The 24,683-nt window shown below is 32.4% G+C and overlaps 1 protein-coding gene across 1 annotated transcript in view; it reads left to right on the forward strand.

Annotated features, from left to right (window-relative positions):
• LOC124354161 (ran GTPase-activating protein 1-like) overlaps positions 1–24,683 on the forward strand; it is a 50,857-nt gene that overhangs the window by 19,492 nt on the left and 6,682 nt on the right. Inside the window, exons 2-3 of the mRNA XM_046804421.1 lie at positions 23,850–23,949; positions 24,319–24,426. Of these exons, the coding sequence (XP_046660377.1) occupies positions 23,863–23,949; positions 24,319–24,426 (195 nt within the window). The 5' untranslated portion in view covers positions 23,850–23,862. The remainder of the gene's footprint in view (positions 1–23,849; positions 23,950–24,318; positions 24,427–24,683) is intronic.

Here is a 24,683-nt window from a genome sequence, read left to right on the forward strand (position 1 = left end):
AAGCATGACAAACAATTAAGTTCGTTCATGGTGTTTACCCCCAGGACTGCCATATTGATTTACATAAACAAAGACTAACAGGTCAGTCTTTAGTCTATTCCTAGAATATCCTGGAATACGAGTATATAGGTGTCTCTGATGTCGAAACGATGCAAAGGTTTGTTCTGAGCTTTTCCGTCGCCGACTTTCTTTGGATCTCTTCAAAGGAACACAACTCCAGATTCCAGGAGTAAAGTCTGAGACAACGTCACATACCAGACGTCGCGATAAAAGGAAGGTGAATTGGAGTTAAACTCAAAATTCTATTTTAATTCAAGTTTTAGTGATTCGTGGTTAAGAAGCTAAGAAGATTTATGACTGACTTTTATTTCATGCTTTTTTGTGCGTGTAGGAGTACACATTTCTGGTTCGAATCAATTAAACGTTACAGTTGAGTTTGCCTAACCTGATGCCTGATCAAAAAAATAAATGCAGTACATATAAAGCTATTGGAAATTTAATTTGGTCAAAAAGCGTCAAATTTCGGCCGTTTAAATTTATTTTAAGTCTAAGGTACTTCCAGTGCCATAGTAGAATATGCCTCTATATTTTCGGTCTTTGATTTAATTTCGGGTTTAAGACAATTCAAATGCCTTAAGTTGAGTTTTGCATGGCCCAGATGAAGAAAATATATTACCTATGTAGGACTGAGGAGGTTTTGGCTCTCGCCTTACGGGTTGACTCTGCAGTACATGTATGCCCTTTTTATCAACGAAAATTCTGAAAGTGTCAATGTCCACTGTTTAAAATTACTTGCGAAAGAATCTTGAAAACTAAGTTCATTCAAAATTTCAAAACAAAATTTTATGATAAACCTAAATTGTTCGTGACAGAAGTCTTTTTGTTTTTTGGTCTGAAAAATAATGGCTCGTTGAAGCATGTTCGTGCTCTCTGTTTTCCGTAAGACAAAGTGACCATTGTCAAGAAAGCCAACCAGTTTCAAATACCTGTATGAAAAACTTCATGGCATTATTAATTGACGTAGATTTTATAACAACGTTCATAGTCCAATGCATTAATAGTTTAAAGCTGTAATTGTGCAACCTGTAGTACAATATAAATAGTAACATCGCTTTGCAATTACATTATACTACTGATAAAAGACTGCATATGTAATTTATTGAACTTCAGATGAACGTGTCAACTAATTAATGTCAGTTAAATTTGAATTATTTTCGTAATTGTTATTGTTATTTTTATGAATTCTAAAACATTCCGGAGACATTTCCGACTATTTCCTTCATAAAAACCTTCCTGGGATTCTGAGATATATATATATATATATATATATATATATATATATATATATTATATATATATATAAAATTAGCAGAATTTGTTCAGCCGTTATCGAGTTTAGGGCTTAGCAACACATTTAGCGATTCATTTTTTCAAAAGATTTCCTCTTATCAGTCAGACAAGAAGTGACTTAATAAAGATGCTTAAAAACGAACAGACACTGAACTAAAACATGCATTAATGAATAATAAAATATGTTCAGTGATTTCTCTTTCTTTTTGCTCGTTTCTCACGCTCATAAGATAAGAAGCATCATATAATTACAATACCTAGATATATAAAACAAAGTCGGGTTAGTTACACCATTTATAATCAAGAATGGCTGTACCGATTCTAATGATCTCTGATTTGTTGGATTATTCTCCGCTCCGAAAAGCAGAACAACTATTAAAATATCGTAAAAGTTCACGACAAAATGGTGAAGTAAAAAAGAAAAAAAAGTTATATAATAGTATAGATGGAAGAGCCTGTTAAATGTATTCAATTACAAGTATTATGGAAATTTACGAATTTCCGAGATAAGACCGTTAAATTTCAAAACCTGTCTCAGCGAGCACCTAAGAGGTAAGACGAACACATGCATAAAGTTCCTTATATTCTTTCTGTAGTGTTGGACACTTCATAGCATATTACTCGAGGGCTGGAAAAATTACACTTCTGTTTGTCCGTAAGCACGATATCTCGAAAACGAACTGACTTATAGACTTGAGATTTTGCATGAAGCTTTATTTCTATTTAGGCAACACTGCGTTCGATGATGGTGGATGTTCTTTATAGTATGCAAACTTCATTTCAGTTCTATAATAGTGCATGTCTAACCATGGAATTTGGCTGAGCGTCATTAAGACCTATTACTCAGTAGACTCACACAATGTCTCTTTTGTCTGTCGGAGAGTGTAATATTTTCTCTCTATGGTATGTATTTAAGTGATAAACTAAAAATTTTACCACTAATTTTGAGCATAATCATAAATTTTCCATTATTTTATAAAAGAAAACTCACAATTGTCCAATAATTTTAATATTTACAAAATTAACTGTGAAGATTGGGATAAGATTTACATTGGCCAGACAAAAAGAACCATTAAAAAGATTTAAAGAAGACGAAAGACATAAATAAGGACAAACTGAAAAAACCAACTATTGCCAAACATGCATTACAAACTAATCGCACTTTTAAAAACTTCACATTATTAAAACAAGTCCATAAACAAGAAGAATTCCTCTTAAAAAACGCTTTTATACATAAAAAATAAACATAAAGATAAAATATTAAACAATGATTTTGGACCGATTCGAAATTCACTATTCTTTTAAAATATAAATAAATTCTTTTTTACACCAACTTTTATAAATATATTAAAATTTATTTTATTTTACTTTTAAATATACAAATCTTGTATTAAGCTTTACTTAGCTTGTAATTGTTTTAAATTGTAAAATATTTATACTATTTCGAATTTTTTATTTACACCTAACGATGGCATCTATGATGTCGAAAGACCGCCTGTAAAAATATCAAAATTATTGGATAATTGTAAGTTTTCTTTTATAAAATAATACAAAATAGTTTTTCCTATACGAAGAGCTTCTTTAAACACTACCAGGCTTGAAATTCAATCAAGGATAACAATGTAGAAAACAATAGATAGATAAGGTATTTTTAGATATTTTACTTGTATGGATAAGTGGAACGGAAATTGGCACCAGTTACACAAACAACTGTCATGACCAGATTAGATGCGTCACTCAGCACCTTAACAATAACAAATACTAAGTTTTGCTTAAAATACACCAATCAATCAATTTTTATTACGAAGACATTATATGTATAGCAAAAGTCAATTCGAGTTTAGTGCTAAAGTTTTGTACATTCTTACCACATCAGGATCACACTCAAACATACAATTTAACATTCATACATCCTTAATCCATTTGCCAATATTCCACCTGATTGGGTGATCTCCCAGTCAAATACCAAAACTCAGTAATATTATAATATGCTTGATGCTAAAAAGCGTTTGAAACGAGATTTTAGCACATTGGGTGTCACGACATTCTTTTTCAAATTGGGCACCTTGTTGATAAAATGAACACCTGCCTGTGAGGGCATATAACCATGGTTCATAAACCACCGTTCTGTTTTTACCAGTTCGGTAGTTTCCTCTGCCTCGGTTCTCATTCGCGTGAATGTCTTGGCCGGTTGTCATGACATATTTAGACATGCAGATTAGAGTTGTTTCGAAAATGTAACAACTTGGCAGAGCCAAAGGCGACATTTTTTAAGGTTTCTCTCCAAGATTCTCTGAAATTCAAATAAACGATTATTCGAATCTCTGGCGTCTGCAATTTGAACACTCTCGTCTCTCGTCAACTGGTTGTTTGCACAGGGACCCCACAATAACACTCCGTAGGTAAGGTGGAGGGACCTGAGTTTGGCAATACTTGGGTAAAGACGTTAAGACAATAATTGCCTCAGGATAATTTGGTGCAAACATGGTCAATGTGGTAATTCCATGTCAACCCTCGATCTAGGTGTATTCTAGAATCTAGTGATGTAAACCTCTTCCAGAAATGAATCTGCTAACATGACGGCAGGGCCACATTCTGAGTCAGCCGTCCGCAGAGCAAAGTTCATGACATTGGGTTTTGTTGCTTGTTTTGAGATTGAGCCTGTTTAAAGTTTGAACGCAGTTGTTGATTTCAGCAAAAGTCTGTTCTTCCAAAAGAGATTTTGATTTTGCACTGAAACAGAGAGTCATGTCATCAGCATATTGCAAGATTTCTCTATGTAGTATGATGACCCAATGTCATTGACATATATGAGAAACAGAATTTTACTGAGAATGATACCTGTGTAACCCCGTAGCTCAACTGGATTGGATTTGAAAGTTGATTTGAGATTTGAACAACTTCATCATTTCGTTTAGTCACTTAGATATAAAATGTTCTTCTGGAGTCAAAAGTGTTTTTAATACTCTCACTCTAAATAAAATTGAATCAAACAACGAACTACGCGAGTCGTATGTCTATGAGATAAGGACATATAAAAATGAATATAAAAAAACAGGGCCTCCTGTTATAGTGCAATTTAATAATAAGTTAACTAAACTCTAATGAAATTCCATATAATTGAAGATCAGAGAGCAGTTCATAGTTCGGATGAGCTTGGTACATTAATAGACAAAGCAGTTTTAACTTTGTATGAAAAAAACACATTAAAAGTTAATATCTATATAGAAAAATCGCTATACTGTTACTAAAAATTGTTATCATTACAAAATCTCCGAAAATACAAAACGGATTTACATGAGTTCCTCCAAGTTGTTGCACATGTTAACCTATTAGGTGCTGAACCTACGGGTTTGAAAGTGTCGTAGTCCAACTGTAGATATACAGGAATAGCCGCGATATTTTTTATAATGAACACTTATATCACATACATAATTTTATGGTTAAAAAATTAAAATTACCATCCCACATGAATCCTAAAGATGCGTCGAAGATGAGTATTTTTGCATATTTTCATAACCAATAACGTGAATTTAACATTCTGAAATGTTGGATGATAAAGACTAGAACTTTTTATTAAAAAATGTTTTTATATACAATGCTGAATGTAATAATGGTTATTATTATCCATATTGCATCCAATAGATCACAGGCATCTTGCAAAGAGGAGAATAATAAAAAATTATTCTATTAAAATTATTATATTATTCTACTAATTATTAAAACAATAAATTATTCTAATGAATGTCACATACTTTAGTAGTGTTTGGTAACGGGTCCAACACTAACATTAAAGTGTTAAATCAATCTTCTTGTGTCTTCTGATGTTAAAAAGAGGCTTATCCTACATTACCTATATATATATACCTTTTTGAAAACGGCAAAGCCAAAATATTAAAGGAAATTTAAACTAAGAAGTCTAATAATTGTTATTATATATATATTAAAGTATAAAACTTCTGTATTAAAATAGCCTACTGGTTCAAATGGTATTAGATACGGCCGTAAGCAAGAAGTCAATCATGTATAATATAGTTGAATGGTGAGATTTCCAAAAACAGCTGAGATATAATCATAAATAAAGTTATATTTAATTAATTAAACATAGAAAATGTACTGCATTAATACAAATCTAATAATTTATTTTTATTTTAATTACACCCAAGATTTAAAATAATACTTTAAGTATATCTCGATTTCTTTGATTTCAAAATCCATTCATGAAATCTCGATCTACACCTTTCAGAGAATATTGGAGATATGTGTTGTACCTAACACAATATATGGTTAGTTGGTTGTGAGGAGACTGACTTAGGAAAATATGAAAGAAACTATGAGGAAATATATAGTTATTTCCCTCATAGTGGTTAGTTATTCTCCTTGTTTTAAGCAGTTTCAATGACATTTGCCCAAATTATTGACAACAGTGCAATATTATTTTTTTATAGACAATACCACGAGAAACTAAGTTATATTTTTGAGGAAGCGTGGAATTTAGCTCACAGTTCTTCACTCTGACGTTTGATGTCCACGCAGAAGATAGACAAGCCTTGAAGAAGTACATTGTAATGAGGATGAAACGTTCGAACAACCGATAAAGCTTGTGTGTAGTATGCATTATAAAATAAAAATGACCGAAGTCTTGCCACTCAAGTGATTACGGAACGTTTAGAAAGTGTATTAGCCCTGCGGAGACCTCTCTTCATCTTATTGATTTTGTTATAATAAAGAGAGATAATACTCACTACATCACAGAGGCTGCTTAAGTGATTGAGCGTTTTTTGACATTAAGGCCTTTTTGACTGAGCGTTAGAGAAGGCAACATTAATCTTCTGGCCGCATGTCTGCTGCATGATATCATGATATCTTATTAAATTTTGTACGAAGTTATGGTTCATACAAAACTGAACTATGGTTCCAAACCATCACCACGATTCTTAAAAAAAAAAACAACTACATATCTTGGGCCGAAATATTGTAATGCTCTACCAGACTATATAAAAACTAGTGAAACCCTTTCAATATTTAAAAAAAAGACTAAATAATTATCTCATGAACAGAGTATGTTATACATTGAAGGAATTCTTGGGAGGCTTCTTTCAGACGGTTTAAGTTAATAAATTGTATTTTTCATTAGACATGTTAAGTGATTTTTTTAGGATCTGATTAAATTAGAAACGGCATTTATAAATAATATTATATGTTATATAGTTTTTATAAATATTGTACGTATATGATTTTATGATAATGTTCCATGCAATGTTGTATTGTTCATTAACAATACAAAAATCTGATTTGATTTGTTACATTTTTACACAGACAAGAATGAGTCTGACGATTTCTGTGTATCTATGGGATTTAGCTGACCATCATGGAAGCCTATTACTCATAACTCACAATATTTCTCATTTGTCTAGGAAGTTTCTCATATTCATGCTAAGAAGTTTGCATGCAACTTCAGCGAAGCATGTTACGCGACATAAGGTCTAGCGTACTCCTATCTTGTGATTATTTTAAAGATTTAGCTCGGGGTTCGGAGGTCCTCCCCCCACCCCCCGAGAAAATGTTGAAATATGAGGTCCTAAAATCGTTATTTTATACTACTTCTGAACTAATAAAATGAGGGAAAAGATCAGGTCAGAATGTATACAGTCCACAGTAAAACCACTCTGCCACCAATCACCAGGATGTATGCAGAGATAGTTCTGCAACAAACACAGTTTATATGAAATGTATTTAACTAAAATAAAGTTTAATTTTGTAACATTAACAAAACATTTAAAAGAATAGTTAATTTTAAATCAAAACTCAAGACCAAAGATAAGTCGATGTCTACTCTCGAATCGATAACCGAGTTTGAAAATTTACCACAAACTAACTAATAAGAGTTACTATAACGTGGGTTATTTAGATAGTTTATTTATGCGTTTTAAATGTATAAAAATTTTTAGATACTAACAATAATTTTCAGTTTATATATCGGCAACAACTAAAAATACGGATTTTTGACGCTTTTCAACCAAACTGCAATATTTGGACACTTGTGATCCGATTAATTAAGACCAAATGTTTACACAAAATAGATAGAAGTGTACTATAACTGAGTAAGTAATTTTATAGTTTTAGAAAAGCATGAAAAAAAGTAGTTATTCAATTATCATCTTAACTTTTATAGACTTGATCCACTAACTTTTATCAACTAATTCTTTAGACTTGATCCAAAGTCAGGTCAAAGTGAAAACATAATGTTATATTTTATTAACTTGTAATCCAATATAGCTTAACCTGTTGGTAGTAGACTGATACCACATCAGAACTTATCTTTCCTACGCAACACAATTAATTGTTATCATAATTTAGTTATTTTGACCGTGTGGTCCACAAATTTTGGCGTTCGAGGAGTCCATTATGGAGATCTTAATCATTATTTTGAGCTTATAAAATTTGTAAACCACTATTTAAAACGATTAATTTTTTTCATAGACTAAATTGAGCAGATGTTACTAATTAAGGTAAATCGCCCCAGATGCCCTCGGCGGTGTTGCCTCGTAGTGACAACTAATGACAGCAAACTAACACAGTACAGAACTGCTCAGAGCTCGGCAACTCGTAAGTGAGTCACAGTAGTAAGTTACTGTGACAACTGATCATGCCAGGACTACTGCAAAATATACTTTGTACCTGGTACTCGTCTGTCCCGAGAGTACAAGTTACCGTACTGCTACCGAAAGTACATGGTAGCCTACAGGTTACTGTTACAGGTCCTTTTGCGATATAGATACTTTACACCATTTCTGGTATAAAAGGTACTCCGACTCGTTTAACGTAACAGTGTCTAGAGCATATAACTAACATTTTACGAATACTCTGTGAATTCTAAACCAGTACGACTACATTTTGTACTCGGGTTACTAAAAGTACTGGGAACAGATATAAGCCAAAAGAATAGTAAGAACTAACGTCACTTTCGTAGTTGCCGTGTGATGGTAAAATTATAATATTTAGCATTTTGAACTAAATTCAATAATTATATGCCGTGTATTTCGTAGTTTGTAGTAATTAAAATAGGTAGTTACAAAGTTTGAATTTATGAGTTTGATTATGACTGATTTCAAACTTCTAAAATATTTAGTCGAAAGTAGAAAGTCAGGCGGTTGTATAATTTTGAAACGGGATCTCTTGTAGGGGGGGGGAGGAGGGCAGATCCCGTTCGTCCCACCCCGCACTGTCTATTTGTGTCCACTATATTATACGATTTTCGAGATTATTGAGACTTGTGATTAAAGTAGTAAAGATAACATAATATTTTTTGTTTGTGATTGCTTATTGAACTTGAACACATTAGTTTCAAAAGGCTTAAACTTAAACCAACTAATTCTTTAGACTTGATCCAAAGTCAGGTCAAAGTGAAAACATAATGTTATATTTTATTAACTTGTAATCCAATATAGCTTAACCTGTTGGTAGTAGACTGATACCACATCAGAACTTATCTTTCCTACGCAACACAATTAATTGTTATCATAATTTAGTTATTTTGAACAACTTATTGATTGTGGGAGTGAGAATAAATCTTAGGCACAGCATAAAACTACATCTGTGCTTATCTTTTACTTCAAGTCTAACCCAAATTATAACAGTCTGGTTAGTTGTTGAATAAATTTAATGTTGGTTCTTTCAATTTTGTGTTTAAATCTGCCCCTAAAATAATGTTACAATATGTATCTATATCTATATCTAAAATCTGTATCTATCTGAAATACACATTCATACTCATGTAAAAGTTTTACAAGCCTTTTGTTATTTTGTTTATCCAATGAAAACCGTGCCAAAGTCCTTTTAATTTCTGAATAAACAATAAATTAATAAACACAAATAAGAATTAATAGTTCAAAACAGCTACAATATAATAAGAGACCACCACCACAATAGAATCATAGTATATCCTTAAAAACAGTAAAAAGTAACTAAATGTTAGCTGTTTTGTTTGTTACATTTTATAGATACACAACGTAGATAGTTTTTATATAACCTCATTTGTGTCAACATTTTTGTTTCTATAGTTTAGATAATAATAAATGTAATTCTATTGTGGTGGTGGTCTCTTATTATACTGCAGGCGTTCCTAGTTGTAAGTTGCAAGATATGAAGTTATATAGAACTAAGAAAGCTGTTGTAATATTGTCACACCAATTTGATATCTCAAGCAGGAATATAGCGAATGAATATTTCACCTCTACTCCGCCTCCTCGATATGACAATGCAACCATCTGTCAATACGTAATTGGTGTTCCGTGTAGGAGTGCAATAAATTATTGCTTCTTGTCTTCGTGTAGGCGGGGAAAGCATTGCATTTTAAATAACTTTTGAAACAGTTTATCCAAGTTAGAACATGTTTTGTTAAACGTTGTCCTACTAGTAATTTTTCCAACACTGATAATATGCTTGAAGTGTATATAAATTAATTACATGAAAACTTTCATTCTAGAGTTTTATCTTCATCCCTAGTTTACTAAAAAGTCCAAAAATAAGGTTTATATTTTCAATAGAAATAATTGCACATGCAAGTAAAAAAAGTGTTTCTACAAAAAATAAGTTCTACCAAAAACGCGTATCTTTAAGCGTTCTTCGTACGAAAAAATAAGGTCCCGTTTTACCAAATTTCATATTTAGGTGTTTGATGTTGAGGAAATGGAAAAAAAATTATACTATTTTTAAAACTCTGGATAGTTTTTAGGGAGATGATTTTTAGTTGGTTTAAACATATTTAAATACATGAAATTGAAAATTACATTTAAAAAGAAGATACATTAATGAAAATATGCCCCTCCCTCAAGCTATACATGTACACACCGCAAAAGAGAACATTTGCTAGTCACATTCAAAACAAATATGCACTAGTTTCATGAATGGCTACTTGAACAGTGGACATGCAACCAACCGATTACCACACCACTTCAAAACGAACCTGACTATTTCCTCCCTCACCACGGAGTAATGAAATATAATAAAATTAGAATTGTTTTCAACTCTCATTGAGTCATTAAATATTTCATTAAATGGAAATCTTCACCCAGGCCCTAAATTACACATTGAAATAGCAAGTATTACTTTTCATTTTCGCCTTCTAGAAATCGTGTTTACCTGCGACATTAAACAAATGTTCCGGCAAATAGAAATCGATTCTAATGATCAGCGATTCCAGCTAACATACTGGCAAGAAGAGCAGACACAGCCCTTAAAAATCTACTAGCTTAAAACCGTCACTTATGGTATGAAATGTTCCCCATGTTTGGCGAATAAAGTAATTGAAGAGCTCATCGAAGATGAAGGACACAATCATCCACTAGCCGCTCAAGCTCTTAAGACCAACTACGTCTACGTCACGGAAAGGGTGGCTTCGAACTTCGCAAGTGTGCATCCACCAATCAACTGATCCTCAAATCGATGTCCGCTTCAATTCAACTTCAGATCAGCCAGTTTGCAATGTTTTAGGGCTTAAATGTTCTTCTCATGATATGTTTCCTACACAATTAGCATACCAAACCAATCGTAAACCAAACGCACCGTTCTCTCTGATATTGCGTGTATTTATGCCTTGCCCTTTTATACTTGCCCTTCCCAATGTAAAATAATTGATTCCAACTTACTGGAACTTAAAATAGATGCTATTCAAACTTTGAAACTACAGAAACACATACTCTTACCATAATTAATGTGTGTTCATCGTGGGTTAAATTATAGCATCTCACGATCTGTTTATGCATATTTATCAACTATCTAAATTTATATTTGAACTGTTTTTGCATAACATTTTCTAGATAAATTGGCCTAACATTCAAATTAACAATACAGTTGTACACAGAATGATTGTGTTAAATATCTAGGGTTACATATATATAATTACCTCAGTTAGAATAGTCATATAAATCAGTTTTTCCAATCTGTGTCTTTATCTGTATTCCTGATTTGCCAACTTGCCAGGTATCACAGCATTTTTAAAACTTATTCATTGCTTTCTTGTCGAGTTACGCCTAAGATACGGTTTATTGGTCTGAGACGTGGCTACTCTAACACAGATGAATAGAATTTTTGTATTACAATAAAGAGCCCCGTTCGTGTTCTTGCGGGCGTAGGTAATTGAGACTCTTGAAAAATGAGTTAAAAGAATTAAATTTGTTAACACCATCATTACTATATATGTTTGAAATTGTTATAAATTTTAAATTTAATAGTATATTGATGAATTCACGGTAAAGGGGACCACACAGACACTGCATCGGTCGGCTTTGGCTGCAGGTGGGCCCCAGGTGTTTTGGAGGCGCCCTGATCGCATAAACTCCGTCCGAAACAAATCAGAACCCAAGTTGAAATTGAGGGAGCACTTGGGGCTTTTATTTAATGCAATAATGGAAGAATTGTTTAGCATAGATGTAATCATTTACACCTTAAAACTGAATGTCTTAATTAATTGTATTCCTGAGTTTAGGCTGATCTTTTCTATAATTAAATACATCTAAGAGCCTAGGGCGTGAGAAAATAAATCACCACCGTGATGATGACGATGATCAAGAAGAAGAAGATGTTGATATGACCATGAGCTCCAGTTCAAAGCGTCGGCATCTTGAAACAGTTGCATCAAGTGTGTATACAAAACTATATTACAACATTAATGTACTGTTCAAAATACCCAGAACTTTCAAAAGTATATACATTTCTTCTAACCATTCCATGGCGTTAAGTCTCTTTAAATTGAAACCCATAAAAACCAGATTTAGCGATCTAAATCTTTGACAAACGGAAATTTAGAATCTTTACTGTTAATGCAACCAGAAACTGATACTTTGAAGACCAGACACCGTTATTAAAAAGCTCGAATTAAAAAGACTTTTTCAGGTTTTGTTTGTAAATTTACTGAAAGGACATTATATTTGTGAACATATTTGTTTTTGTTACTAAATGCTGGTAACATTTTTTGACATGTATTTAATGTAAAATTGTCTCATTTTTTACGTGTAAACCAAAATTACACTCATAATGTTTAAACAACTACTTTATCGTTTATTTAGCCCTAAAGACATTGAAAATATCTTATAGATATGTTTTCTAATTCTTCATTTTTAAAAGTTTCTGGCGTTCCTTGACGTTTCCTATCATCGTCAAAATCGTCATCCTTGATAATTCATAAAACTCACTCTCACCACTCATGTGTCCCCCATCCTTTCGAGTTAACCTAACCAGCCTGCATACACCTTGTAGTTGTCATAGGACAATAAGTGTAGGCTACCTATTTGAATTTAAAATCAAGGAACTGCTGCTGATAATAAATATAGACAAATACAATGAACATGAGTAATACTATGCTAAGTATTATGTGAGTGAATGAGATACACATGGTAGTAATGTAACAAGTTAAAAGAAATGTAAGTAATGTATTTAGATTAAAAAATTAATAAATATTTTTATTTCCGATCTTTCCTTGTTGTCATCATGGTTACCAATAAAATAAATGTAAATATATAGCTAACGCATACTCAAATTCCATGGAGTAACATGCAGCAACATAATCGAATTCAGTGTTGCCAATGTATAAATGAAGCTTCATTAAAAAATTTCAACACTAGAGGTCATTTTGTTTTTGAGATATCGTGCGGACAGCCATCGTATATATAGATGGACAGAGATAAATGGAAATTGTCTAACCCCTCGAATTTAAAAGGGTTCGGTAACGCTCAGCCACAAATTTAGTTTCTACCTGGGGCCAAAAACAGCGGTTGCCCAAACGGTTTTGATAAATTTTTTTAAGTTTTGATTGAATTGAAGTTTTAATTGGAAACAAAAATAACGACTAAAACAACCTAAAAAATGTAAATATGGTATAAAACATACAGGATAGCGTATAATTTCAGGATTATATATTGACAATGACATTTCTATGAATTTCTTGTGCGAAATTTTTTGCAAGAACATTATTGCGTGACACAATGGCTGGCGTACAGCTTAAAATAACGAATACGCAACTCAAATACAAACGGAACTGACCGCTGCCTTACCTGTTTAATAATCAAGTACCTGTACCAGCTGCTCTTTAGTATATAGGGGGACGAGGGTCTAGGTTAGACCACACTCGCGTCTGATCTCCGGAGGTAAGACGTCTGTGTTGTGGTCCATAACCACTTCATATGCCGTACTAGTCTTTAAAATTATATTTATTGGTGTAAACTTATAGGTTCATATGATCAGTTCTTGAAATGCTGTTTATATTTTAATGTAAACACAGGTCTTTCTGTAATTTCATAATAAATCCATCTTTAAAACTAAATATTATATTATGATTTTCTGATGAGGAAAAATAGGGGACAGAAGGTAACAGGAATACTTAAAACATTTTACGAAATGATATATTATTTTGCTATTCAATTTTTAGATGCTATTTTGTTTTTAAAACAGTATACCACATTAATGTATTAAGGTTAGGCCTAGTATGAAAATGTCACAGACGACTAGGGCTAATTCCCAACCAGCTTTTAGAGACGACATTTTTAGTAAAATATTTATTGTAAAAGTATACATGCATTAAGGCCTCATTAAATCTTTACAATTTTAGTAATCTCAGCTCGAGTAATTTCAACATTTAATAAATTACGGGTTTCGATCTCTTTTTGTAAAAATTGCAATGGTCAAAAGTTTCAGAAAAATAGTTTACATCCTAACCAAGCACGACTTCTTGATAAACGATTGCTCTTTATTGAACAATATATTTATGGTCTTCTAAAGATCATAGACTCGAAATTTCTAGATTCAGCTTAGCCTAAGAAAATGAGCCCATACACAATGGCCAACTGCAAAATTGGACAGAGTTATTATCTTTTCCGTTGTTTGTAATGGCTGTATTACCTGAAGAGAATATGTTTGAGAAATGTTTATATACAAATAAACAAGAATTTTTCCAGAGCCGGCCTTAAGCCTAAAAGAAATAATTTCACAAATTTCCTTCGAAGTACGGAGTTAAATCTTGCAGTTACCCTAATATTAAAATAAGTCAGTAGATATAATGAGAATATGTAACTTCGCTTAACCAAATATTTTGATTTTAAAATTTATTTAATGAATTAAATCATTTGTATCCATTTTGAATAGATGGGTAACTAACGTAACATTACACGTAACTAACGTTACATTTTGACTATTTTACTTTTCATCTTTTGATGAAACATACGCACATAACATAGCTAAACTACATGTTTGGTCTCTTGACTACCAATGGACCTTGTGAATCAAACATAACGTTATTTATCCTGCACACGGCTTCCATTGGAAACAGGTTGGCTGCAGCCCTATAGGGAGATACATGATCATAACGTCTCAGGCCGTAAACAAATCTGACAGCGCTGTTTTGCATTTTTTGGATTATTTTTGTGTTTTTCACAGATATGTTGCTACTGTATGTAGAATAGCTGTATTTAAAAACCGCCAGTACCAATGAGTTCTTGATCTGCAGTCTTGCGGATTTCGGACGTAGACCTCTAAAGCTGCACAAGTGTCTCCGATATACGTTTAAAACAATATAATAAAATACCTATCTTTCAGGGTTTTTAAACATTTTATAAAAAAACTCAAACATACATTACGCTGGAATTCAATACTGAACATTTGCTTGTAAGAAAAGCTATCACAGAAAATTACACATAATAAAGACATAAACTTAAAATCGAATAAAAAGTTTTGATCTTTAACACTCCAGTGGTTTTTTTCTCCCACCGTACAGTCCACGTGGCATATCAATAGTACAGTTTAGATTTCGTTTTGGCGAGTTCTCTTTTACTTATTCTTCCATGAGTTTAAGATAAGCTAGTATTAACAATCAGAATTATACACGATGTTCCATTGGAATAGCATAACTGTTTTAATTTAAGAAATATACATTAATCGATATGTTTAGATATTTGTTTTATTAACACTTTGCTTTTCAAATAATTTTATGAATTTATTATACCATTTTATGGTACAATTCTGATTACATTTCGTTTGTGCAAGTAGTTGACATTAATTAAGAAGACTAGATCGATCTATACAGATTGTTCTCCAATGATTAACTGCAGAGGTTAAAATTAAACGGATTCACCACAAATCAAACCTAAAGAGTTGGGGTTTAAAAATATTTCATTGTTGCAAAAATACAGAATGTTTCAAAAAACATACTAGAATCTCAAAATGTTTAAATTCAAACAAACCACACGTTATGTTGTACATAATTTTCAAGGTATAAATATTTTGGCAAAGACCAGCATTAATTAATTATTTCTATTTCTATCAACATGGCGATCTAAATTTTATAGGATATAGTTTTTTATTTCCACTCATGTGTATGTACTTATTTGAAAATAATAATTTTTCGATACTTCACGACATGAGCTTTTAAGTGATAACATGTTTAGTTAAAAGTGTTTGTATCACTAAAATGTTACTTGTTTTAAAATTCCCATAACCAAAGGCTTACAAATGGCAAGGGATGACTTCACCTGCAGGTAGTCAATTCTATTGATTGACGGTTCTGCTTTTCTTAGCAGCAACATCACTGTGGAAATATAATAATGAATTGTTCTGGTCAAATTGCTTTAGATGTAGAACGACCCACAAGGAGACAATCCCTTCTGACAATTATGGTTCACACACCTTTGTGGAGCGAACCTATTGCGAATGGTACGGTTTCTGAACGACGTATTTCGCCAACTGACTGCCAACATACTGGCTATGTAATTAAGTACCTATGTACTTATGTACCTTTATACATATACCTCAAGTGAAATATGTTTGAGTTACTGGAATATCTAGGCAATGAGTGCTCTTGAAATCGTACCACTGTTCCATCTAACTGGACCTCCTCAGACAGACGCCGACTCCAGATCTCTGTCAAGTCAGTGAGAGCGGCGGTTATCAGATGCTGAACAAGCGGAGAGTAAATTGAGTTTTCATATATTAAAAACGCTCCAAATCCATGCCGTTTTTCGAAGCATAGCTGAATCCTGTTGTGGAATCCACCAAAAGAGCGTAAAATTTCTTCTAAATTGAACGCATGACTTAAATTTAGAATACGCATTTGCATTTCCCCTCGAATTGCATGTCAATTTTGATGTATCGTATAATTTATTTAAGCTGTACTTAGATGCAATAAATTGAGATCAGGTCACCTAGGGGACCAAGAGATGAGACCACCTCTTCCAATAGATAATTTAAAACAAACCCTTGTATAAGCGGAAGGCAAGAGTTGTAGATCTAGATATTAGCTGTAGATATGTGCAATGCTTCAACTTGAGGATTATTTTGAAAAAGAAATAAAACATCTCAGTGAAAAACTCAAAAACCACCCAATTACAAAACTATGTGAGAAAAAGGTTTCAGCTTTAGCTGCTGGAAGTAAATGTCGACAACCATTGTAGTGCTAGAGTCCGAAGTAAATTATCTGAGGGCGGAGGTAATGGAGAGGATAAGTCAACATGGGGCGACCTTCCTCAGATCTCACTGGTATCTTTCCCGTAAACTTAAAATCAACACATAACAGTCCTGATAAACGGCGTTCTAGGGAACTTTATGATATCTTGTTAATAGGTGACTTAATAGGAGATCATATGTAGGATATCGTCCGGGAGCTAAAATCATTGACATTAAAAATAGTTGTTAGCTCTACGTATTCACATTCATGCTGGTAAAATTGTGAGGAGTTACAATGGAGGTCCAGGATATATTTAAGGGCACAGGAAGCGTAATGCTCTTCATGCTATGATCGATTATTGCTTACAGTTATAACCAGTTTCTAAATACTAAATTATATCTGACCACTATTACTAATTAGGCGTGATATTTTGTCTACAAAGCTCTTCTAGATTGAAGTTATTCTTGATGTGCAATAATTTTTATGTGGACTTTGATGAGGCTTGGTTCGATTGGTTATCAAAAGGGATCTCTCACGGGATGATATCCACTTCAACCGTAGAGGTATAACTCGCTTGGACGTACTGTTCATCATGGATGTCGTACATACTGCCTTGCGAAGTTCTATGGAGGTGCTTAGTGTTACATCTTTGGATTGTTCTCGGCTCTGGGGCTGTCCTTGCCGCTCCCAGTGAGGAACGAACGTCCTCATGTCTCGAGAATCTGGCCAAGAGGGGACAGAGACCAGTTATGTGTGCATTTTCCTTGGTGAAGTAAAGAAATACGTGGAATCGCTAAAGAACAGAACAGCGATAGAAATAGATTTTGGAAGAGAACACAAAACTGAATACAAAAGAGTCAGAAACACTCTAAACAGACTGATGATTTTGGAAGCGAAAATTATTTCTTTGGTGAGAAATTGTCATTGTTTGATCGACCGAAATAGTTCTATGTCTGAAAGAATGCAACGTACGTAATTAAAATCAAAAAGTGCAAGGCTTATTCCTGAGCTAAATTTTTGTTGATATGGAATCTTATATAGATACCAGTATAAACTTAGATTAATTATTCATCGAATAAAATTAGTAGTGTGTCCTACTTATCCAATAATCTAAGAGATGTGATATCCAATAAGTGTTTAAGAACATAATTCTCGGTCTATGTTATTAACACACATTGCGTTTGGATATCTTTGGGACACTCTTATCATGTCAGTCAACTTGTAAATGTACAAAATGAAACTATTTGAGTTATTTGTAGAGTATGACATACTGCAGGGTACGTTGTAAATAAATGTTTAGCAAGTTAAAAATTCCATAGCCGCCATTAATTGGGATTTTACATGTACTACTGCACAGAAGCAAAATCAAAGATCTTAAAGGCTTTAACGATTAAGACCAAAAACGATCTTAACAAATTCATCATCAAGCATGATATAAATGAATAAGTGCTTTTAGAAATAAGCTCAAAAATTAATATTACACAGCGTCGATAACTTTAACGGGGGAATTAAATAACACTAGATTAGATACATTTTGAAAATAAATTACCAATTTTATTTCAATTTCAACACTTTCACTTACAACAGTTGATACAATTAGCTTATAGATAATCCATTTTTACAAGTTTCGAAAATTTTTAGAATCTCATAAACGTATAAATTATCTCATTATCTTTAGTTTGAACAAATGACAACCTGCTGGCCTAACAAACACATTTTGGAATATTATAATAGTTACAACTTTAATTTAATATTTTTGAACTATCCTAATTCATGAAATAATTAATTGGAATAAAGATATTTTATTTAATATAATAATTAATTGCACGTTGTTTGGAATTTATCGTCTTAAAAGAATAATAGGATTTGAGACATTTGCCATCATTATATATTACAAAATGTGCAACTCCCCACTGTAAATAACAAAATTTCAATAAAGAATTTACATAATTTTTAAAATGTATTTTACATATATACTGTTCACACAAAACACACGCGCACACACAAGAATTATTTGTATTTCCTTAATTTCTAAATTTTATAATGTTTTGTTTATTTATTTACGACTTTTTTTATATCTTTAAGTATTTTTTCAGTGTTTTATGTTTTTGGAATCCAAAATAAATTAGTAACTTTCTATAATTTTAAATTCTATAAAAAACTTAAAACCTTAAAATCAACTTTTTGAATTTGATGAAATGCATTCTTTAAAATATTATTTGATAAAAGATAATTGTTTTGTGATGAGGGGTTATCATATAGTTCTTTTTTATCTCCCTAAAGTAAAACATTTTATTAGTTTATCTGCACTTCTATTTCTAGTTCTAAAATAATAATTTAATGTTGACGATTGATGAAAATACATAAGAGGATAATTTCAAATGATTAAAAAAGGGTTGTACTTAAATTACAGTTCATTAAACTTCCAAATTAAAATTACCATTGAATTAAATAATCTTTATCCAAAATTTAAATTACATATATTTAAATCCTATAGAAAACTTCTTTAGAAAACCAAGGATAGAGGACCACTTGTTTTCTAAAACCTTTCCCCATAAAGGACTTTTATAAAATACTAATTTAAATACTTTTTAAATCAAAAATTCAAAATCGAACTAAACTTAACTTTCTTATAAAACTCAAAGAAAATAAATCTTTCTTAATATTACTAAAAACAATTCAACTTATTCTCTCTTCTAATCATAGCCTAACTAAATAAAGTTTAAATTAAAACTTCGTTGGAAACTTCTTTATACCACGTAAAAACTTCTTCTAACAGTAAGCACAAATTCAAAATTAAAAATAATTATTCCGATCGTTTATAATCAATATCGGAATTTTAATGTTTTGTAGCATTTATTACACAAAACATAAAATTACAACTATCTCACAAATTAATACATGAATAATTAAAAAGCAACTCAAATACCTACAAGCTTACAAATGTTCAATGTGAGCTCCATTCGTCACACGGGACAAATGTAATAGTCGATAACCCAGTTCCACCTAAACTTTAATTAAAATGTGTCTGGAGTCTGATTGCAACAGCTGCTTCATCCTGTTCCTCAAGTCGGCTAGGTCAGCTGGTAGCGGACGCACAATTCTTTATGAATCTCCAAACGTAGAAATCACATGGCGTCAGGTCGGGTAAACGTGGGGGCCATGTAAAACAAGCTGTCATTAGGCCGCTTGCGGCCAATTTACTTGCTGAGTTATGTCAGTAAGATGGTACACCATTTTACTGTCGAAATAAGTTCTGTTGTTCATCTTCTTCGAATTGAGGAAATAGCTATAGTCCTAGAGCATCAAGATAAGAAAATCAGATACAGTTCCTTCTCCAAAGAAAAGGCCCATAAACTTTCCGCCTAGACATGGCACACAAAACATTCAATTTAGGGCAATCTCGCTGCTGCAATTGTACAATCTCGTGAGGGGTTTCTGATGCCTAGATACGCACATTGTCAATATGTCTCTTCACTAACCGTGGGTCGTACCATACTTTTCCCTTCCAGCCATTAATTTACAAACCGATGATACCATCTACATACAGATGTTATTATCACTTTGAGGGTCACTACCAAACTTTATACGGAACGCGCGTCACACAGTTAATACAGATTCGGTCTTTGCAAGCTGCAGAATACAAGCAATCCTCTGTTCACGGTTGTCATTGTTGCTACTAGCGCTTTCTAACGGATGGTGGAGGAAACATTGCGTCAGTATGCGCACAGGTGATAACAAACAAAACTGTTTAAATAGCACTTAAATTTGATGAATTATAATTTTGAATTATATGCAAAAAATTACTTTGTTAAAACCCCGATATTAATTTATAAATACACGGTACTGTATTCCTTCCATATTATTTTATTTACTTCAAACATTAAAATCTTCATGTATTAATTTATTTAATATTGATATTAAATTTCTATTTCAGACTTTTACCTTTACCTTTACTCAAACAAAATATTGATTGAACTGATTATACAGTCTTGCAATCCTGCCTTAATAATATAGTTAGGCTTCAAAGTTTCAGTTGACTAATTGTCGTAGAATAATAATAAATTAATTCCCTGTAAAATTAAAACCTAATTAGATAAAAATAATACGAAAATTGTAATTAGAATATAAAACTTATACTTACACAAAGTCGCACGTAGAACGTGATTTGTTTCATTCAAAACTCGAAACACAACTATAAATAATACGCCAAAGACATACAATACTCCCGGATTCACAAGTACCGTCCCTTCACTAACCTATTATACCTCATAACTGGTGTTAATATATAATACCTTATTTTAATAATGGCTTGGTACTTGAGTATTAATCTTTATATAACAATCAATTTGTTTGAAATCTGAGTACAGTTAAGATATTACAGTCATTTTCCAATCGCTAATAGTGAAATGTATTTAGCACTTTTAAAATTAGGTGATACGATTTTTTTGGACTTGGATCATTTGCTGATTTAACTCAAATACTCGTAATAATACATAATAACAACAAAGAAGCAACTAATTAGAAATATTCTACACTTACTTACAACACGAAGAGATTACAAGACGTACGACAAGTTGTTGTCCATCGGATCTTAAAAAAAAGTTTTGAGCACAATTCTTCAGTTTTTTATCATCTTCTTTTACTAGAAAATTTAAGTAAGCAAGCAAGAAAAATATAAACCTGTACAGAAATTATAGGTGATTGTATAGAGGTCTTTCCCCTTAAAAATAGTAAATACTTTGACTTAACATACGTGGGATGTTTCAATTTTACCACTGCGATGTTTTGTATGATGTCTTTGTTTGTTACAGAGAGTCAGCATGGAAAAATCTCCATTCCTGACGCATCTGCAGAGACTGTTCAAGTTTCTTGTGGGCTACGATGTTCAGACTCGCAAATTTAACATGTGGATCAGTTGTTCCATTATGAGTAATATCATTGCACTAGGCACAACACTTTACAGATTTAGCTTGCACAAAGTGTCAAGAACAGATGTAATGGATCAGCTAGCAGTAGGAGTTGCTTTAGTTCTCTTTCTCCTGAATTCTATAGTGATGTTTATAAATAGAAACGAGTTTGGCCAATTGGTTGAAAACCTTTTGGAACCTATAAAAATAAGTGCAGGAAACCAGTTAAAAGTCAGAGAACTAAAAAACTACAAGAAGTGGGTTAACATAATCGGTTTGGTCTTTATTATAAACTTATATATCATTGTTTCTTGCGTAATTACAACAATCAAACCGTTGGTAGCTCTCAGATTTTTATCAAAACAAACAAAAGTAAGAGATTTTCCACTGCCTTGCGGATGGATTCCCTTCAACACAGAATCTTACGTAGTCTTCGGCATTGCTTACTCGATAAGTATCATTTCATGTTTTGGTGTGGGGATATTTTTAAGCTTCCACATGACGGTAACATTTGCAGCGTTAAATGTCAAACTTAGGTTAAGACTACTGGCAGAGGACGTGAGGAATATAGACGGTATCGTGTTATCACGCACAATCTGCAGACTCAAGGAAATGTCAATACTAGCATTAGAAAAAGTCACGGAACAAGATAAGACAAGAGTATATAAGGAATGCAGAAGAAATTTACTGAAACAGCTTGTTGAGAAACATATTGGAATAATAAGGTTTGTATTTGAATGCGTAATGTATGTAAACCACTCATAACTATTCTGTCTTCAAACTTAACAAAATAGTAATAGACACTCTTTCTTAAACAACTCATTTTAACGGTAATCTAGAATAGAATAGTTGAAAAAAAATGAAAATAGATTAATTTTAAGTGGTGGCAAATGTTGGATAATCATTCATGTTTTAATCATAAGGTTGTGAAAATTCCTTATAATCGTAAAGAGTGTAAGAAGTTACTATGTTATGTGAAGGTATGTGTCCTATTGGTTAAACCTAAATATTTTAATAGTTGTTCTACAAAGCTGAAATGTTGTTTAATATTCACCCACAACTGTTATTATATATAAATTAATTAAGAATTCCTATCTTAATAACTCTGAGCACGTGTGGATTTTAAAACGTCATTGAACACATTTAAAAATAATTATTCATGAAAAGGTCCAGACTATTACTGTTTAACGGTCGCAAGACTGAGAAAATCACTCTACATGAGTTTTAGGACCATAATGTCAAACGTGATTTAAAAGAAAGTATAACATTTATTTCAAACATAAAAGTGTTTATTTAAAATTGAAAATAGTAAAGATTTTAAATGGAGGTAGGAGGAAAGCTTCCTGCTTTAACAGTCAATCTCAAAATGCAGATGTAACATAATTCCCAAACATATAACCTACCAATTCCTTAGCCTCTACGTTTTCCGTAGTTTACAAAGTAGGATATCCTTTTTCAGTTGATATCAAAAGGGTTCTTGAGATGAGGTGGGGATTGAGAAGGATCTTATCACCGGAACCACACTTCCACAGAGAGAATAAATAATGTCGCTACCTAAATGAATGTTAAAAAAAAACAAATTTTACAAAAGTATGGATTATTTATTAATTTATAAACTGAGTTTTAATATAAATGTTTTTTAAAATTTTCATGAGTGTACAACTTAATTTAGTATTTAACCCATGAAGTAACTCATAAAAATATTTAATTGAAATTTTGTGTTTCTGGTGTTTTACAGATAATTTAGATATCTCTTGATGATATTTCCGCAATTCCCGTATAAATTGTGGAATATTGTTTTGTATTTCGTATGTAAATGACTATAGTGTACAACACGGAACTCGCGAAGGCTTTTTGTCACGAGGATTCTTAAGATGTTAGGTGGTTGCACAATTGCATCATGATGAACAACACGGATGGATATGAAAAAATGGAAAGGCAGTAGCAGGACCGACCGACATAAGTGACTACTTCTTATATTTACTTGTACGATTCATCATAACTACAATCCTTACTAATCGTTTTTGGTTGAAATGTCAGGCTAAGGAATTAATGTCATTTGTTGTGAGTGTATTTAATAGTAAGTAAAATACAATAAGGCATGTTCAGTGAGCGAAGTTTTAAACGTATTGATCATATATGGTTGTCCTTTGTAGGAGAGTCAATCTAATGAACGCCTGCTATTCATTGCCTGCTTTGTTCCTCGTCCAGGCCTCTTCTTTATTCTCAGCACTGGCCTTAGCTCAAGCAGTACAGGTAACATAATTAATAATTTGCTGTTGGTATTATTTTAATATAGTAATTTAATCAGTATAGTTCTTTATGTCCATAACGCAATTAAGATAATTAAAATCAATTAATTTTGCTAAATTGATGAAATATTGGTGTAAGGTAGATTTGCCAAGTAGTTAGTAAGAGTTTATTTAACTGATACATTATCATCTGGCCCCTGAAAGAGTTTAATATCATGAAGACGTAATATTACCACTACCAGCCTTCCCTGGCGAAATCTATTTCCATTTTCTCCTAATGTATTGCTGTTTATTCTGCATTGTTGCTAGGTCTCTGTTTGATTTGGTCGTAAAACCAACTATACGACATTATTAAGTGAAAAAAATGTTTCAGGCAACCACCTTGTCGATATGGGATCTGGTTTACTTGGTAAATGGTGGTATCGGATCATTATTGATGGTAGGCTTTGCTTGCTACTTCGGACAGATGATAGAAGATGAGGTACGTGTATGTACGAGTATATAGTAATTCTTAGTAAATGCCGAACATTATTTACATAGAACATATGTAATTCATACGCACATAGACGCAGAAAGTACACACTATAAGAGGAAAGTACTCATCACTTTTAGCGGTAGTTACATAGGATCCAACCTGTACCGAACCATGGTTGCACTCTGGTTGACCAATGGTTACTACCGTTTCTCGTGAGTCTCTGACTCAATAACGCTAGCGTACGCATCAATGGCACACTGGAT

This window comes from Homalodisca vitripennis, chromosome 2, assembly GCF_021130785.1.
Source record: "Homalodisca vitripennis isolate AUS2020 chromosome 2, UT_GWSS_2.1, whole genome shotgun sequence".
Classification (NCBI taxonomy): Eukaryota; Metazoa; Arthropoda; class Insecta; order Hemiptera; family Cicadellidae; genus Homalodisca; species Homalodisca vitripennis.